This window comes from Vombatus ursinus, unplaced genomic scaffold (genome assembly GCF_900497805.2).
Source record: "Vombatus ursinus unplaced genomic scaffold, bare-nosed wombat genome assembly UNPS02014818.1, whole genome shotgun sequence".
NCBI lineage: Eukaryota > Metazoa > Chordata > Mammalia > Diprotodontia > Vombatidae > Vombatus > Vombatus ursinus.
The window spans coordinates 7568700-7589005 of record NW_020954596.1 but is presented as its reverse complement, the minus strand read 5'-3'; the positions used below and the strand labels follow the sequence as shown (position 1 = coordinate 7589005).

At 40.4% G+C, this 20306-nt stretch overlaps 1 protein-coding gene across 1 annotated transcript in view; it reads left to right on the top strand.

The window, feature by feature from the left end:
* The first annotated feature begins 334 nt into the window (after positions 1-334).
* The window catches only part of LETM1 (leucine zipper and EF-hand containing transmembrane protein 1), an 80485-nt gene continuing 60513 nt past the window's right edge, over positions 335-20306 (top strand). The window contains exons 1-2 of the mRNA XM_027836274.1: positions 335-434; positions 16539-16596. Coding sequence (XP_027692075.1) covers positions 335-434; positions 16539-16596 — 158 coding nt within the window. The remainder of the gene's footprint in view (positions 435-16538; positions 16597-20306) is intronic.

Here is a 20306-nt window from a genome sequence, read left to right as displayed (position 1 = left end):
ATAGCAAGACTGGCCGGGCCCAATGGGAGCAGCCGGGCGGGGTGAAGGGGCGGGGGTGCTGGTGAGTCCTCGCCCCACCCCGCCCCGCGCCCTACGTCGGTCGCTGCCGGGACATGGCGACCGCCGGCGCCGGGGTCTGGAGCTGAGCTGCCGCCGCCAACCGCTCCGAGCCAACGGCTAACGTTCCGCCGCCGCCGCCGACGTGCGTGCGTGGTGCGTACGTCGTGCGGGCCGCGAGCCTGCGAGGCCGGGCTGGGCCGGGCCGGGCCGCCGCGGAAGAGCCGGGAGGAGCCAGGGAGCCCGCGACCGAGCGGAGCGAGGCAGTGCCGGGCACATGGCGTCCATCTTACTGAGGAGCTGCTGCGGACGCGCGGCCGTCCGCCTCGCCCGGCCTCACGCCGTCCCCGCCGCCGCTGCTGCCGTCATCCCGAGGGGTAAGCGCCCGGCAGGCCGCCTGAGCCTGCCCTCCCGCCGGGGTCACCTGAGGAGAGCAACCTGAGGCGGCCTGTGGCCACGGGCGGCCCTCGGGATGCGGGCCAGGCATGGCGTGACCTTTGTCCCCGTGCGCCTGCCCTGCCTGGGAAAACCATACCCTTCCTCCTTCCCCGTTACGCTCTAGCACCCTGCCCTGCGTGCCGCGCCTCTCGCCGTTCTCCCCGGGCCCCTCCCTCTGGGCCTCCGACCTTTCCGCACACTTCCCCTCTATCCCCTGCCCTCCCCCCGTCTCTGCCCTCCCCCCTCCGTCGCTGTGCCCCTCCCTCCCTACGCTCTCCCCTCTCTTTCCCTTCTGTCTCAGGGTCCCCCCATCTCTTCCCTCCCCTCCGTCCTCCCTCCATCGCTGTGCCCCTCCCTCCCTGCCCTCTTCCCTCTCTTTCCCTTCTGTTCCAGGGTCCCCCCATCTCTTCCCTCCCCTCCGTCCTCCCACTCTGTCCCTCCTTCCCCTCTGCTCTCCCGGTCTAACGTGCCTCTGTCTTCCCTTTCTGTTCATTCCTCCTCTCTCTATTTTGCTCTTTCCTCCTCTCTGCTCTGCTCACATTTGACCTCACAGAATGAGAGGCTGACCATACCCCCTGAATAGTCTGTTCAGCTAGTCTTCCTCTCCACTTTCTGCTGCTTCCCTTTGGGAAAGCTCCACTTCATTGTGGAGGGGGCACCCCCTTGCCTGTTTCCTCTTGAGAACACTTTGTCCTCCCCCTTTCATCCCATTTCTTGGGGCTGTCATGACTGCTGGGATGGATGGTTGGCAGCACCTTCCCAGATCACCTTCTAACCATTAACCACAACTTGTCCTCTGCCCCCATTCCTCTGCAGCCCACTGCTTCCTGCTGTGCCACACACGGTGCCAGTTGCCCTGTTCTCTTTGGCACTTGTGCTGCATCTTGACCATGCTGTCCTTTTGATTCCCTTTCCCCAGTCTTTCCTCTTGCCTCGCCCATCTCTCCACCTGAACTTTTGTTTTGTCTCAGACTTCTCTGGATTCTTTTCCCCTCACTCACATCCTCAGTTGGAGGCATTTTCATGTTTTTTCCTTTTGCTTCTTTATTGAAGTCAGAGGGTGGTTGCTATTCAGATTTTAAGCTGTCTTTTATTTATTGACACCTGTATTGGATGCCTCCGGAGGTTTTTTGAAATGAGGGGATTGTGAAGTTTTTCTTGGTGCTGTCTCAAAAGAACTAGGAGCCTAGATTTAGAGTAAGAAGGGACCTTAGAGTTCATCCATCCCAACCCCCTCATATTACAGGAGAGGAAACCTAGATCTTGAGAGGTTAAGTGATTTCCCAAGGTCATCGAGTAAGTGGCAGAGCCCAGGTTTCCTCCAAACCCTGGACTCTTTCCATTTTGTAAAAGACAAGTCTCACAATGTACATTCTTAATGTTAGTTCTCTGAACTTCATGAGTAGTATCATTTCCCCTCATTCACTGGTTTTTAGATACGTAAAAAAAGCTAGTGATATTAATAAAGAGGGTTTGTTGTTCAGAATGTGCAACTCATTGTGACCCCATTTAAGGTTTTCTTGGCAAAGATACTGGAGTGGTTTGCCATATCCTTTTCCAGTTCATTTCGCAGATGAGGAAACTGAGGCAAACAAGGTTAAGTGACTTGCCCAGCATCACGTTTAGGAAGTGTCTGAGATAACATGAGTCTTCCTAACTCCAGACCCAGCTCCCTATCCTTTCTGACACCTAGTTGCCTAAAGAGGGTAGTAAGAACAAACAATATATAACAAAGCTGCTTCCTCATAAGTTTCTTAGAATGCTTTATCTGGTTCTTACTTTTCCTCCTATTGTATTTTATTTGGCATCATTTATAAAAATGTATCCCCCCACTAGATTGTAAGCTCCAGAAATGCAGCAGTCTGTCATTTTTTTGTCGCTTTTTATCTTTCAGTGCTCAGTAGCTTTTTTTTGACAGACAAGGGCATGATTTAATGATAAAAGGAAAAATGAATAGCATATATGTAGTATCTCTCATTTTATAAACACTAAAGTTTGACAATTAAATTCATAAAAGAAGCATTAACCATAACAAAAGAAAAATAGGCACAAATATAATAATAGAAGGAGATAGCAACTTTCCATTATTAGAATATGAAAATCTAACAAAAATGATTAACAGTAAATATTACTAAATATGCAGATCTTAACTATATATTTAGTAAGTTAGAATCACTTGATAATTAGAAAAAATTTAAATGCAGTGCTTAGTAACTTAATATAGGAACTTATATATAATATGCTCCTTATAGTTTGTTAAAATGAAGTTATAATACTAGCTGTACTCTCATGAGAATAAGGCCGCAATACCTTCCTCCCAGGGCTTTGTGAGGATTAGATGAGGAAAGGCGATATGTAAAAGTCAACTTGTTTTTCTCTTGTTATTTCAGAAGCTAATATATAGGGAGTTGTTATTGGGTTCACTGGCTTCCTTGTAGAAAGTATGAAAGTGTGACCTAACTAATACTTTATCATTATTACTCATTGGTAGTGGAAAGAACCCTGGACTTGCTTTTCAGAAGACCTGGCTTTTAAGACCTGGTGTCATCCTTTTACTTGTAAGGTGGAAAGAACACTGAATTTGGAACCAGAAGACTTGGCTTAACTGCTAACCCTGTCACTTCACAGAATCATAGTGTCCTGTGTTTTCAGCTCTGATCTCAGGCAAATCATTTGATGTCTCAGATCATCAACTTATTGATCAGTACAGAATAGATACATCATGCTTTACTCTCCCTTATAAATTTGTATGATAAAAATTCGGTAAACTTATAGCTTTAGGGATATGTGATTTCTTTTTACATCTCACATTAATTTATTTTTATGTTGCATTCAATTTGATGTAGGTTCGTTAAAGCTGGCCGGCTCCTTTGACTGGTTTTTACATTCTTCTGCTCCCTGTATCCAGTGTGGGCCAAGGTAGATCACCGCCTCTGGACAATTATTAGGCTAGTGTCAGCAGCCTTGTGTGAACTCAGGCCTTCCTTACCTCAGGCCTGGGACTCTGGCCCCTGGGTCAGGCTGCTTCTATCTGAATATATTACAAGAATATGTGATTAGAATAGTAGGTCTTCCTGACTCCCAAGTTCCACAATTGACAGGTCCACTGTGCCACCTTCTCCCAAGATCATTCTGTCTAAATAAACAGTGAATACCAGGAGATACAATCTAGGCCTAGCTAAATAGATATATGGGGAAGATGATCAACTACATTTGCAGATTCACAGTGGGATCCCTTTGTAGGTTGGAAAGTAAGTATTGGAAAGTAAGATATGCTTTTATAACCATGTTTTTTTTGTTGTTGTTGTTTTTGTTTTTGCCTAGGCAGTGGGGTTAAGTGACTTGCCCACACAACTAATAAGTGTTAAGTGTCTGAGGCCGGATTTGAACCCAGGTCCTCCTGACTCTCTGGCCGGTACTCTGTCCTGTGCCGTCTAGCTGTCACATGGTTTTTTTTTTTTTTTTTTCCAAACAAGGCTTTTTACCATATGACTATATTTTGAGGGAAATGATTGGCTTTGGGGGTATGTCGGAATCTGTAATAGTGAATCATGCTGTAGTAGGGTAATGTTCATGTCTTGAACTCAGAGCCTCCTCTGATACACACTCCCTCAGGTCCTAGAGTTAGCTGGGTTTGTGAAGGCAGTGGCCGTGGAGTGTGGGCTGGGACTGGACCTACAGATCTGCAGTGGCTGCTAGTGTGGATGTGATGGCAGTCTCTCTGTCTTCCCAGTATCAGTCTGGTTGAAGGCAGACAGACTCTTCACCAGATTGCCTACAGGATTATGGAATTTTTTTGACCACAGTGACTTTCAAAGACCATCTCCTAAGGCATAGAATGGTTCTGGTCTATTTTGGTAAAGGAAGTACCCACAGTGACAAAATTACAGTCCTTTGAAGTATTAATATTTTTTTCTATTGCTTTAGTCACCAACAAAAACAAACAAAAAATGAATACAGTTTTGCATAATCACAGGGTAAGGCCAGTGAATTGACAAGCAAAAAAGGTTTTATTCTGCATTTTGTTCCAGGTCGGCTTTTTTATAGACCTCTATCTAGTTCTGGTTCTCCTGATTGCACTTTCTGAGACTTTATCTAGGTCTTTCCAGATCTTCTACGTTTTAGTTATTTTATAATAGCACTGTAGTTCTCCATAACGATACTATACCATAGTTGGATATATGTTGTTAACATTTTTTGCCATTACACATTGACTGGCTATAGATATTTTCATTTAGGTAGGTGGTTTTTTTCTTCTTTTTTCTGTAACTTCAGCACAAAATCCTAACAGGAATCATTGAGTTGAGAGGTCTGAAGGTTGAAAGCACTTTATATACATACAGGTGTGTGTATTTTTCTGGTGAGACAATCTGACAAATTTGAACTGTTGAACACAAAAGGAATCTTCTCCATCTCATGCAGTACATGTACATTATGTGCTCCCTGTTAGAAAGTAAGCTCCTTGAGATCAGGACCTGCCTCATTTTTGTAGAGTAGGCATTTGATAATTGTTTGTTCATTGATAATAGCAAGGGTGAAGGGATTTAAAGACTTTTCCTTCATATTAGAGATTTTTTACTTTTGCAGTTAAATTGATTGTTGTGCTTGACATTTATGTAACACTTAAAGGTTGGCATACACATGGTCTCATTTGAATCTCACAACACTATGAGGAAGGTACCACTGGGAGCATTATTTTTGTTTTATATGAGGAAATTAAACTCGGAAAGGTGGTAATTTGTCCATGGTCACACAAGCCAGCATCAGGTAGCATTTGAATCCAAATTTCTGCGGACTCCAAGCCTGTCAGTATTCTTTACACTATTTCATGCTGTTGCTTTAACAAATGGGTTAAGCATTCTGTGCACTATTATATTTAATATTCAAACTATACCTATGGTATTGTGTAAATATTGATACGAGACTGATGTGATTGTGTGGGGAACTCATCAACCCACTTAGATTTTTTAAAAGATGCATACACATAAGATAGGAGCAATAGCAGGCAATAGAAGATGAATCAGAAGTTTGACATGGTCCTTTAAGAATAGTGTCAGGAATATCAACTTGCTTGCCTTCTCAAGGAGGGGAGATGGGAGAAAGAGAATTTGGAACTCAAAAATTTAAAAAAAACACTTAAAATTGATTTTACGTGTAATTGGAAAAAAATAAAAATAACAGTGTCAGGCATGCTAAAGTTTGGAACAAGCTGAGGTTGGTGAAGACAGGATAATAAAGGTTTAAAAATATGGTAAAGATGATTAAAAAGGGGTTTTTAAAAGGCATATTAGGCAAGGAGATAAATTCTTGATTTTTAAAGAGGAAGATAATAGAATTGTGGCAATCCATAGACTGGTGAACTGGACTTTGATTCTTGGCAAAATTCTCAAATTTATTGTTAAGGAGTTGGTTAGTGAACATTTCGAAGGAATAGGTGGTGGCAGAGTCTTTTGTCACCATTAATAAACTATTAGGTCTGAGAATGCTTTAGGTGTTGTTTTCTATATAGCTCATGACTTAAGAACTGATTGATGGTTGGACCTAAAAAAGAGTTATCAATAGTTTCATGTCATCTTGGAAGGAAGTCTTCAGTTGAGGGCCTTAGTCATTTGTGTTTGGACCTGTGCTGCTTAACATTTTTATTCATGACTTGCATAAAGGCAAAAATGGCATGGCTGTCAGATTTGTAGATGACCCAAATCGAGGAGAGATGGTTAACATCTCTAGTTGACAAAGGCAGGATTCAAAAAGATTGTGACAAGTTGTAACTTTGAGCCAAATCTATTAAGGTGAAATGTAATGGTGATAAATGTGAAGTTTTACATCTAGGTTTGAAAAATCAGCCTAATAAATAAGTACGGGGTATGGGAGATGAGGCTAGGAAGCAGTTTGTCTGAAAAAGATGTAGGGAGTTAAATAGTGTGAAAACTGATATGGTTTTTGATACAGAGAGACATCAGATTTAGGAGATGTAATAGTCCCACTGTACATGGCGTTAGATGTAGAATCATAAGACCCCAGCTCAAAAGCTAGACGGCAGCTAAGAGGTCATCTGTGTCAACATCTGTTCTATAGGTGAGGGGTCTGAAATGACTTGTCCAGGGTCACATGGACAGTAAGCCTCAGAATTTCATTTTGAATCCCAATCCTCAGATTGAAGAGCTGATGGTTCTACCACCATTGATAGTGTGGTCATCTCTGGCTACTACTACCTTTTAGAAAAGACCCATTGATAGGCTGAAGATTGTGCAGTGGAGAGTCTACAGCCAGCATGCAGAAAGGGCCAGAGGTATACCATATGACATTCAGTATAAGGAACTGGGGATGTTCAGCTTAGGAAAGAGGACCTGAAATTAGTCCTCTTTAGGAACTGGGTGGGCTTGAATTTGGAAGAATGATTAGACTTCTTTTGCTTAATTCCAAAGGGTGGAGCTAAGCAAAAGGTAAGAGTTGCAGAGGCAATTTTAGACTTAATGTTAGGGAATATGATTAGACCTTTAATCCAGGGAATTCTTGTTCCAGTATGGGCAGGACCAGAACAGTGCTTCTTAAACGGTGGGTCTTGATCCCATTTGGGGTTGTGAAAAATTTGGCAGTAGTAAAAGGTTTCTGAATGTGCAATGACCAAAAATTAATTAAAAATCAAACATATAATGAATCTGAGGTGTTTTTGGCATCGCTTGCCCGTCTTGCATCTCACAACTTCACCAGCGTTGGTTCTGAACACTTGCTGTCACGCTGTGCATTGCCAATGAATACTGCTGAAACATGAAAAGGGGTTTGTGAGTTGAAAAAGTTTAAGAAGCCCTGGACTAGATGATCACTAAGGTCCCTTCCAACCTGGACACTGTTGATTTTACTTTCAATGAAGATTTATTTAATAAGAATGTTTCATAAAATCACATTTATTTATTATCAGCTATAAAGTGCTTTTCCTTATCTGAGCCTTTTGAGATCTAGATAGTGCAAGTCTAGCCTAGTCTATAATTCAGAAATCTGAGGCTAAGAGGCTAATGGCTTGCCTCCCTGGTCATCCAACTGGTGAGTAATTAAGTTGGGACTCTAACCGAAGCCTTCTGATTTATAGAATCCTAGAATTAGAGCCTAAAGGGACCTCAGAGGCCCCCTAGACTAGCCTCTTCATTTTACAGATGAGGAAACTGAGGCCTACAGAGTTTGAGTGACTTACCCAAGTCATATGATGTGGAAGAAGGCTAGACAAAGCATCCAGTTAAATTTGATGAGCGCTGTCTTGATGCTAGGAAGAAAATGGAACTTATGAAATCCACAAGGCTTTATTGAACACATATGAATTATAGGAATCTAGGTGTAGAAACTTCAACACCTAAAAACAATTATAAAGTGACATCTGAATAAGTGCAGGCAAACATAGCTTACACATGGGAGGAAAGGAATGTTTCAAGTGAAGTGGGCAGAGTGGTAACTATGATGACATCCGGCCTGCCCACATGGCACAATAGCCCTTACGCCACTTTCCCAGGGTTTGGCTATGGTGCCTCTTTTCCTGGGGCTCACTTTTTCCCCTCCAAACTTCTTGTTGGTAAAGAATAGTCTATCTTCTCTTGGTACAGTCATATCTGAAGTTGAACTGCCTTCTATTCTTGTGAGTTATTTCACATTGCCCTTTCTTCCCCTCTAATTGTTTTTGCCCCAGTTGAAAAAAATTCCTCATTATAAGGAAAGTGTGACCAAAACAGAATCCATACAAGAAGAGAATCAAGTTGTCTATCAAGAAAGCAAAACACATGGTGATGAAGTTTTATAAACTCTGTGTCAGATGGTCAGGGTCTTACTGTAGAGCTGCTTCAGTCACTGGGACCCTGTGGGATCGCCATTAGAAGAAAGCATTTAGAGCTGGGAGAGAGCTTGAATCAGTCTCCAAATATTAAATTCCTTTTCAGGGCCAGTCCTTTGCTAGGTGCTGGGGATACAAGTTATGTTGTTTTCTAACAGAACCAGTGATGTCTCAAGGTGATGTCTTAACTTGCTTGAGAATTGGATTTAAGCGAGACAGAGTTGCACAAAGTCATCAGGCTCACTCTTTCCTGAATCTTGAAGTCCAGTGGCAGGACAAGAGTTATGATGACTGATGATGCATTGGATGACCTTGGAGTCCTCTGTCTGACCATACTCTTTGTGCTTTATCTGCCTTCATGGCTGTTGGAACCAGTTGTTCTCATCTGCCCATTCCATTGTGGGAAGTCTTCATGTGCTTGGGGTAGACATCTCCTTAACTCACCAAAGGGTTTGAGATCTGTTGGCTACCCTCACCCTGGTTTAACTCAGTCTACTGCGAGTTTACCAGGGGTGTGTGTGGGGTTGGCCACTGCACATGCCACAGTTTCGGAGCCACAGGTGGGAGTTGGGTGAATCAGGTGGACATCAAATGGGGATGAGCAGTCCTGAAAAGGTTCAGTAAGCCCTCCCACCAGAAGTGCTAGTCCTCTTGAACAGCCAGTACATCTCCTGGATACAAGTACAAAGAATGAAATAACACCTACTCTCCATTGAGCCCCATTATTTTACGGAGTAGGAAAGTGAAAATCAAGTGCTAAGAAATGACCAAGTCACAGAGACAATAAGGACCAGAGGTTGGATTTGAACCAAGGGCTTGTGTTGCCAAATCCTGGGTTCTTCACATAGCAGAGTGGGCAATAGGCTGCTGAGCTAATTTATTAGAATTGTTTTAATGTCTATTTTGTAGATTTCAAATTCTTTGACGTGAAAAGTCTTGTATTCATGACTGTAGTAATGATATTTGTTGCATCCAGTGTGCCATAAATAACACATGAATTGTGTTTTCTGTGCCCTGAGTTCCCCTGACTTCACAGCTCACAGTTGACAGTGTTAGGCTATCAGCACTCCAAGAATATTCTGACTCAGGCTGTCAATAGTGAAGAGTACAGAAAGACCAGCTCTCATTAATTTATAATAGATGTGTTTTTGGGAGCAGGTTAAGAGGAGGTATGGTCCAGGTAAGTAATTTCATCAATGTAGAGAACTCCCATTCATAGCTGATATGATACAAATTGGCATTTGGTATTTGTAGTTTATGGTTTTAGAAAGTTGCCCGAGAAAACTTCAGTGTCTGGCCCCATGGTCCGGTAGCTAGTATGTGTCAGAGGTAGTACTTGAATCCAGACTTCTTGATCTACGGCCAGCCCAGTCTACTGGCAACATTGCCTCTCAGTTTTAGTGCTACTCTGAACCAAACTGTTACCCTGTATCAAGGTGTGATGCTTGTGGTACATCTCTTGCTACTGTTTAACTTGATTAACATAGTCTTATCAAACCGTTGTTATGATTGTTTCCTAATATTGCTGTTGTAAATAACTCATATCAGATATGTTTTCTCCTCTTTTTTCCTTAATAGATATGACTCTAAAACCCTTTGGTTCTTTCATATTGGGGTATTTTTGAGATCTTACTATGTATCCCTATATATTCAGGGATATATTGACCTATTAGTATGGGATCCCATTAAATTCCTTGGAATATGGCAGATATTTGGACACTTATTCTCTATTGAAATAGTTTTCACGGGTTACCAATTAGCATTTATTAAGTGCCTGCTATATATGAGATGTTGTGCTCAGTGCTGGAGAGACAAAAAAAGGCAAAAACAAACAAAAACCAAACAGTCCTTGCCCTCTAAGAGCTCACAGTCTGATGGGGAAAACAACACACAAACAGCTCTGTACAAACAGATGGATACAGGGTAAACCTTGAGGAAAGCCAGGAGGCAGAAATGAGGAGGCCTGGGGGACAGCTAGTGAGAGTGTGCCAAGTTGGAAGTGGATTGTCTTATGTGCAGAACAGCGAGGAGGCCAATTTTACTGAATTGTAGAGATTGTGGAGAGGAGCATAGTGGAAGAAAAGGGGAAAGGGAGGAAGGGGCAAGTGTATGAAGGGTTTTAAGAGCTAAACAATCAGTAAACATTTATTAAGCATCTACTAAATACCAGGCACTGGGTGTGCTAAGCACTGGTAATACAAAAAGAGGCAAAAAGACAGGCTCTGCCCTCAAAGTGCTTACAATCTAATAAAGATGATAACATGCAAAAACATATATATAGCAAATGAAATACTGGATAAATAGGAAACAGTTAAAAGAGGGAAGACACTTAAATTAAGAGGGATTAGGGAAGGCTTCCTGTAGAAGACGGGATTTTAACTGGGACTTAAAAGAATCCAGGAAGGTCAGTAGTCAGAGCTGAGGAGAGGGCAGTCTGGGCATGGAGGACAGCCAGAGCAAACATCATTTTCTATTTGATCCTGGAGGATAGGAAGCCACTGGAGTTGACTAAATGGGATGATGTAGTCAGATCTTCCCTTTAAGAACAATTTGACAGTTGAGTGCAGGAAGAAATGGAAAGAGAAAGACTTGAGGAAGGATGGGTGCTTTAATTTTGATTATATGGTGCCAATATTTTATGTTGTACTTGATCAGAATTTTGTTGCCTTTCAATGTTATCTTTATTAAATTCAGACAGTTTTTTTGTGTGTGAAGTAGTTGGGGTTAAGTGACTTGCCCAGGGTCACACAGTAAGTGTCAAGTGTCTGAGGCCAGATTTGAACTCAGGTTCTCCTGAGTCCAGGCCCATGCTGTATCCACTGTGCCATCTAGCTGCTCCCCAGACAATTTTTTTTAAAATGAACTTATCAACAAATATCAACAAATAAGAATGTCTCAGTATCTAAAGAACAGAAAAAGGGTTGCATATGAAATTATGAATTTCTGTTGTGTGGTAGGTTAAATGAACCTTGGCAAGAGGATGATTTGAACTTGGATCAGGACCAGAGGATTTGGGTTTTATTTTCCCTATACTTTCCTAGTCCTAGCAGCATTTCTGCAACAGCTGACAGTGTCTACCTGTGCATTGGGAACCTTAGTGAAAAAAAAAGTGGCTTCAAGCTCCACAAGGAACCCAAAGAAACTGCCTAAGGAGATCTTTTTGAGTACCCCATGAATGGGAAAAAAGGACTTCCCACAACAAGTAGCTGTGGGTTACTTCTTGACACATATGTTCTCTGAACTTGCCCTGAACTCTGTATGTACTTGTGAGAAAGCGTGTCACAGATTTGTGGAGGAATGGTTTGTACTAACTGTACCATCTAGTAAATAGTCCTTTATAAAAGCTAATCAAGTTTCATTGACTAGTTGATGTCAACTACTAAATACACAAGTGGGGACTTGTGAACTATATGCCCCTAGATCCTAAAGAGAGACAGAGCAGCCAAGCTCTGGGGACCTAACTCATCAATGTGAGTGTGAGTGTGGATAAGAACTCCCAGAGTCTAGATGTGCTGCATCTTATATGCATATAATTATTTACATGTTATTTCCTTCATTAGAATAATAACTCCTTGAGGGCAGGATATTTTTGCCTTTCTTTGTATCTCTTAGTGCTTAGCACAATATCTGGTATATAGCAAGTGCTTAATAATTGCTTATTGACTGACTGGAGGTATGACTTCAGGGTTGTTTTAATTTTTATTTCATTTCTCTCATAAGTGATTTGCAAACATTTTCTAAGTCATTTGTTGACAATTTGTATTTTTTCTTTTGAAAACAAATTTGTATTCTTTAACCACTTGTCTCTCAAAAAACAGCTCTTAGGGAACATCTCTTATAAACATCTGACATCCAAAATTTCTATGGAATTGCCACACACAAAAGACTGAGCATCATTTCCCAGTACATAAATGGTCAGAGAATATGTGCAAATTACAGAAGTAGAAATGGAAACTATCAACACCCAAATGAAAATATTCTGAATCACTAATAAAATAAATGCACTGAGCTAACACTTCATACTCATCAAATTAAGCAAGTTTTTTTTTTTTTAAACTGGAAGAATTGATTTTATCAGTGGGGAACTCTCAGTGAGGAACTCCCATCTACCAATGCAGGTCTGCTACTTAGAGCCTCAGAGAGTTTAGTTTGCCTGGGACACTGAGGGATTAAGCAACTTACTTGGAGTCACATGGCCAGTATGTGACAGAAGCAGGACTTGAATGCAGGTCTTCCAGACTCTGGGGCCAGCTCTCTATCCTTTCTGCCATGCTGCTCCAGCCAGGATGATAAAAGATGTCTGATTGGAAAGGTGATAGGACAGACATAGGAAGAAGCAGAACTGAGAAAATCACGCACAATGGTCGGTGGGGTAGAGGAAGACAACTCTGGAGAGAATTTAAATCAAATGCAGAGGCCAGCGTTGGCTCAGGTGAGTCCTGCCCTTGCTCTGAAGAAAGAGGTAGCACCACATCCCAGTTGCTACATAAGAGCTCGGTGCTTAACTGGTCACTTCTTTGTTTTGAGGGGACCGACCACATAGCAAAATCTGTTTACAGGGAAGCGACTATCAGTTTTAAAAAAATCAAGGGATGAGATTCAGAGAAAGGCAAAAACAGCCCCAGCTCTCAAGGAGCTTGCCTTATTGCTGGAAGTCCTTTCCCATTCATGGGGTACTCACAAAGTTCCCCTTTTAGGCATGGTGTAGTTTCTTTGGGTTCCTTGTAGAGCTTTGAAATAATTTTTTTTTCCTCACTAAGGCAAGACATTGTCAGCTGCTGTTGCAGGGATGCTGTTGGGACTAGGATGGTGATAGGAGCAATCCAAATCCTTTGGTCCTTTGTAAAGTTCAAGATTCTTTCTCAGGATGTTTAACCAGAATACTTCCCTTCTTCTTTTCTGATATGCAATTCTGATTCTGATTAGCCTGATGGTTTTACATAAACTGTATGGGGTATGATGGAATCTCTTGTCCAATCAGATCATACTTTCTGTAACTTTAGGGAGATGACTAGGCCTTGTTCAGATTTAATTGAAAATCCAAATTTCTTTTCACCTGATATCTGTATCAGGTTAAAGAGCCGTGGATGATTTTAATCTTTTTTATATACAGAGTAGAAGGGGGAAGGAACAAACAGTTTGGGGGGAAGAATGGGAAAGATCTTATACTCATCAAATTAACTAAGATGGTAAAATTTGTTGTTGGAGAGGCTCTGTGAAGAATTTCACTGCTGGTGAAACTGTGAAGTGTTTCAGCATTCAGTAAATCAGTTAGGCAGCATGCATTTATTACTACTTGCCAGGCTCTTTAAAAGATTGAGCATCATTTCCCAGTACATAAGTGGTCAAAGCACTAGGTAAGCACTAGGGATACAAAGAAAGACAAAAAAATGGTCCCTGCCCCCTAGGAACTCACATTCTAATGGAGACAACATGAGTGACAGTGTACAAATGTAGCATGTGAGATCTGGCGCCTTCTTCTGGAGCCAGGATGCTGCATCTTCCCTTCAGGACTCCAGGAATGTCTATTCTGTACTGCTGTTGCCTTGAGCCCCCACCAGCTTGTGTCCTTCCCCCATACTCACTGCCATTGTTGGGGCCAGTTACTGGCATCCCAGGTAGGTTTTTACAAAGGGATGCTGCCTTTATAACTATAACATGAACAAAGTCCGGATGTTCTCTATACCAGTGAAATTAGAGATCCAGTCTCTGTCCCCTGTAGTTTACCTATCATCTGTGTCTTCTGCTGCTTGACTTTAGGCTCCCAAACAAGAATTCTGACTTAACTGAGTTTTTTATCTTATATCCTTGGATCTAGCCACTGGAAATGCTTTGATTTGCTTAATCCATTTGTGAAAGATGGGGTGATTTCATCAGTGCAGAAGACTCCCTCAACTGGTTAAGGTCACCAGGCTTCTGTAATACTCTGAATTGCTTTAATCTCCCATAGATAAAATGACATATTTGTATAGAGTCACATAGCTGTTAGGTGTGTCCAAGGCAGGCTGTTGTGACTTGAAGGCCAGTACTCTACACCATTGACTCATGCTGCCTCCCTAATAATATTTATTGGATTAATAAAAACAAGTAAATTTTATAATATTTTAGTGCTTTATTATCTTTCTTTGATCCTCATAATAGCCCTTTGAGGTAGGTATTATAGGTATTATTGCCATTTTGCAAATGAGGAAAAAACCCCAGAAAGCTGCAGTGATTGGCTGGTGGTCATGTAGCTAGTTCAAGGCCATTTAAATTCAGGTCTTTTTTGACTCCAAATCCATTGGTTTTCCTTTTCACAGGCTGTATCTTTAAGTCTCCTGTCTTAAGGGAAGTGGAGGAATGTCATTCTGGGCCTCAGTTACCTAATTTAGAGGACTTTATTGTGGGGCCAAACTCCCTGAGGATGTTAATAATCTACCTGAAGTAATTTCTCAGTGGTTAACAAACTCTGATCGCCCCACCCCCCACACACACATTGCTTGCCACCTTATTCCCATAGTCCTTGATCCAACCCATCCATGTCCACTCTAAAGTTACCTATGCCTTCTGTTGTGCTCACTGGAATGCCTGCTCTATAGGTTTAAAAAAAAAAAAAGCTTTTATCTTAAATCTCTTTCTTTCCCACTCTTTCCAACTTTTGGCTCTTACTGAGATCTGGTTGTCTCCTGAATATGAAAGGGATCTTAGAGACCTGCCTGCCCCCTCATTTTATAAGAGAGGAGACAGGTTTAGAGGTTAACGTGATTTGCCCAAGGTCTCATGGGTTATAAGAGAAGAAAAATTGAATTCACTTTCTTTGACTCCAGATCAGGCATTTTTTACATTTAATTTTAAAGGAGAGGAAAAAATCAGAATAATGGAGAAAATCAGACAATTTTATAGTTCACAAAGCCAGGTAATTAGGAAAACATCAATAATTACTAACTTATAGGCCTACTTTCTTATCTCTTTGAGAATTATTAGTGGTATCCTTGATGAAAATGAGGTAACAGGCAGGTTTTTGTAAGCAATTTTCTATAATGGATCACATTTTTTTCTTCAGAATTAATTGAAGGGTGAAGGGGAATATAAGAACCATTTGTGCTTATTGTCTGTTTGTTATAACAAGCATTAGAAGAAAATGCAGATCTGAAGATTCTCCTCCAATAAGAAGTCTTAAATGTGCATATGTTAAGATCATACAAAGTTTCTTGATCACTGCAAATAGAGATATTTTCAAACAGAAATTATTGTCAATTGAGGCAAATGAGGGAAGTGTGTGCTTGCCAAAAGTGCTCAGTACTGTCATGGAGAATATTCTGTTCAAAGTCCAAGTAGAAGAAGGATTCCTTACAGATGGTGAGGTCCTCTAGATGCTCTCATTTGCTAATAACATTCTTCTGATTCCATCAAGCCCCTGAATATGAATGAGATCCAGGTTTACCTAAAAGAGGAGAGCTTAATAATCCACAAAGAAAAAAATCAGTTAGGTGAAGAATAGAGTAGCGATTGTTATTGTCCACAATCTAGCTTGGAGAATGTCAAGTCCATTGAAATAATACATCATCATACATATATTGGACAGGTACTACTGATGGACAGTGAAGTGGACCTCAATTTGAATGGGAAGAAGAGAACAGGCTAGCTTGCATTTGGGAAATTGTATAGTTTGTTCAGCAATCTTAAAGGACTCCCTGATACAAAAGCACATTTATTTATTTATTTATTTTTTTGGTGAGGCAGTTGGGGTTAAGTGACTTTCCCAAGGTCACACAGCTAGTACGTTTCATGTGTTTAGTCTGAGGCCGGATTTGAACTCAGGTCCTCCTGACTTCAGGGCCGGTGCTTTATCCACTGCGCCACCTAGCTGCCCCCAAAAGCACATTTTTAAATGAATGTCTTCTCAGCGATGCTTTATGGCTGTAAATCTTGGAAGAATACAGTTTTTAAAAGCTCAGAGTTACAGATGATCCAAAAGGCCGTGTAGAGATGCATGGTGGACTAGGTATGCAAATAGACTGTAGCATATTTTTAACTATAATCTGTCTGCTAGAAGTGGTGTAAAGGAAATTAACCAGGAAACGTGCAATTGGAATTAAACTAAACAATGAGTATTTTTGAACTTGTATAGTGATTTCTTTACAATAATTCACTAAATATTTCTTTTAAAAAATTTAAATGACTTTTTACATACATGTGCATTTGGAGTGGTTAGGATTTAATTTTTTTTCTTTATTTTTGGTTTTAGGTAGTCTGGGAGACCGTGCTTGTCTTAGTTGTACATCTCTGAGTTTCCTAAACCATACGTAAGTAAAAGTTAAACATGACATCAAAATTTTTCATAATTCTTTGTAAGTTCCTGACAATTTAAGAACAGTGTGTGAGAGAGATTTCATTTTTTTCCTTTGTTATGAGAAAGATTTGGGGAAACTATTTAACGCTTTAAAAAAAACCGAATAGCAACAAATCTTTCTTTTCTTGTTTACCCTTTATTTTTTTCTTAATGTCTGGAGATATTACATATTTTCTTGTACTACTGAGAATACTATCAAATATTTATTTGGGCTTTCTCATTGTCTAATATGTACTTCCTGTTTTGTTGGCTGTGTGTATAAATCAGTCATCGTGGTTAGTGTATTTGTGATCAAATGAACAAAGCCAGAATTGTGGCCATTTCTGATGGATAATCTGCTAGGAAGATGATAATATTGGCTTGATGACAAAACAACTTCTTTACTCATAAGAGAGATAGTGTCTTTTAAAAAATGATTATTTTTAACATTCTTTTCTTTTTAAATTTTGAGTTCTAGATTCTCTTCCTTCTACCCCTTACCCACCCACTGAGAAAGCGAAGAATATAATGTCAACTATATATGTGAAATCATGTAAAACATGATTTTCTTCACTGATTTTTTTGTATCTCTTTTTCCATTTGGCCAATTCTGCTTTTTAAGAAGTTCTTCAGGGGCAGCTAGGTGGCTCATTGGATAGAGCACCGTCCCTGGATTCAGGAGGACCTGAGTTCAAGTCCGGCCTCAGACACATAATACTTTCTAGCTGTGTGACCCTGGGCAAGTCCCTTAATCCCATTGCCTAACCAGAAAAAAAAAAGTTCTTCAGTGAATTTTTGTACCTCTTTTACCATTAGGCTAATTCTACTTTTTAAGGTGTTACTTTCTTCAGTATATTTTTGTACCTTTTTTATGAAGCTGTTAATCTCTTTTCAAAATTTCTTGCATTACTCACATTTTTTTTTTCAACACTCATGTAAAGACAATTTTTAACATTCATTTAAAAAAATTTTGAGTTCCAATTTTTCTTGCTCTTTCCCTCACATTCCCCCTCTGAGATGGTAAGCAATTTGATATAGGTTATACATATGCTATCCTGCAAAACATTTTTCCATATTAGTCATGTTTTCAAAGAAGATGGAGGCTAAAAGAAAAATAAAAACATGAAAAAATTAAGTGAAAAATGGTATGCTTTGATCTGCATTCAGACTCTATCAGTTCTTTCTCTGGATATGGATAGCATTTTTCATCATGACTCTCATTTCTTTTCCCAATTTTTCCTCTGCCACTCATCTCTTTAATTTTCCCAGGAATTTTTTTTTTTTTTTTTTTAATTAGGCAATCGGGGTTAAGTGACTTGCCCAGGGTCACACAGCTAGTAAGTATCAAGTGTTTTGGTCTGAGGCTGGATTTGAACTCATATCCTCCTAACTTCAGGGCCAGTGCTCTATCCACTTCGCCACCTAGCTGGCCCCCAGAATTCTTATTGAACGTGGCTCTAGTTAGCATTTTTCTTTGAGGCTTTGCTTGTAGCTGTTTTCATATTGCTATCTTCTTCTAGGTTTATGTCTTTTATCTTCCCTGCCATTGTAGTAGCTTTTTATGGTCAAGCTCTTTTTTTTGTTTGCTTGTTTTCCCAGCCTATTTCTTCACTATGGACTTGTATGTTAAATTTGATCTCTGCTCATCTGGGGATATGGAAGAACTGTGCCAAGCTTCAGGCTTTTTTATGTTGCTGTTTTCAGAGCTAGTTCTGGGGGTCTGCAAGTCTTTGGTGCTTCCAAGGTCGTGTGATTCTGGGAGAGGTGTGGTTACTGCTCTCCTGGTCTGTGCTCTGGTTTTTACCCAGGAAGGGCCCCTACTCTCCCTCAGCTGCAAGTGGTAGCTGTCCTTATGGCCCTAAAACTGTGACCAGGGCCTCTGCTCCCTTGTGATGCCTCTCCATCCTGAAACTGCAACCCAGCACTGAGTATGGGCAGTAGAGTTGCCAGTCAGCACAGCTGCACCCAGTTCCAGTAAAGGGTCCCCATATCATATTCTGATGAGTTGTCTGAACCCCTAATGTCTTCTGGGCTGAGAACTCCTGAAACTGCTGTTGCAGCCGCCTCTATAGCTCACCACTGGTGCTCCTGCTGTGCTCTGGGCCTGCATTCACTCTCTGTTGTGAACCTCTTAAGTTGTCTCAGGCTGGAAGAATGTTGCCCTTTGACCTTTTGTTGGCTCTGCCATTTGAAAATTTCATTTGAGGTGTTGTTAAAAACAACATTAAAATTAAAGTTGTTTGGAAGAGAATATTGGGAGAATTCAGCTGGGTCCTGGCTTGTACTCTGCCATCTTGGCTCTGCCCCCATAGAGATTATTTCTGGAAAAGATTATTTGTGATTATGTCTAAAATGATGGAAGTTTAGATTTCTGCATCTAATGGCATCTTTTCCCAGAAAGATGTGATGGCTGAGTTATGGGAGACAAAAGAAAGGGAGGTACTGGAACAGTCTAAGGTTTTTAGGATGGTAAATTAGTGAGAGAAATAGGCAAGAGGGAAAAGTTGTAAAATGCTGAGTTAAATTGTAGGCATGTTGAATTGGAGGTGATGGTAGGACGTCTAAGTGGAGATGTCCTATAAGCAGTTGGATTAGAGCAGGAGCTTGGATCTGCTAGGATTGGAAATTGATAAAGTAACGTGTTTTAAAGAAGTAAACAGAATTTACACATCTAAATGAGTGTTGATCCTTTAAAATTATTACCGTGTGAAGTTATATACTTAAGCAGGGCTGCCATTCTTTAAAACATTTTTAAAAGTCTTTTTTTGAAAATATCTTAAGTCACATTCTTTTTTTTCTGTACAGTCTTTTAAAAAATTTTCCACTTAATAGAATTTTATTTTTCCCAATTATATGTAAAGATAGTTTTCAGTATTCACTTTTAAAAGATTTTAAGTACCAAATTTTTTCTACTTCCTTCCCCACCCCCCACAAGCACTCTGATATAGACTTTACTAGTCACATTCTTTTTGAATACATTCAGTGATCACAAATATATTTGCTCTTTTAAGGTAGACTTAAATTTTGGTTGGAGCCTAATCTGGTGAAGAAAGTTGGTGATTAAGCTGAGTGATAACCTTTTAATTTAAAAGTGAGATCTTGTTATATAATGAGATTTATTTTATTGTATGACTAATAAACTGGTTGTAAAGGCAGTTCCGAAAGAGAATATCATCATTTTTTGAGAAACTGTTGAAGTGTGCATGAATAAATGAAAATGCATTTATTAAAGACATACTATGTGCAGAGCTCTAGGGATACAAATGAAAAAGCAAGGCCATTCTTGCTTTCAGCGAGCTCACATTTTATTTTGGGAAACAACAAAAGCACAAGTGAGTGTATTGGTTGACATTTGGCTGTCTAAAAAAATTCCAGTCATTCGATTTGTGCTTTTTCCCCCCACCTTTCTCAACGTTTTTGCAGCATTAGCTACTGTATACTTGTGGTAGTTCCAGTTTTGAAAAACAAGGAAAAAACTTTGTAAAATCAGGGACTATCCTACTAATCAAAACTACTAATAAATGAAAGCTATGACATCTTCCTCCTGTCTTTTCTCTCTACTCAGGTTTCATGATACTGTTCTCCGAGTTCTGCTACTGGTCTGATCATTCAGTCTTTTTTTATAGATTATTCTTCATATCCTTCCTGGTAGTAGTAGTAGCAGTAGTAGTAGTAGTAGTAGTA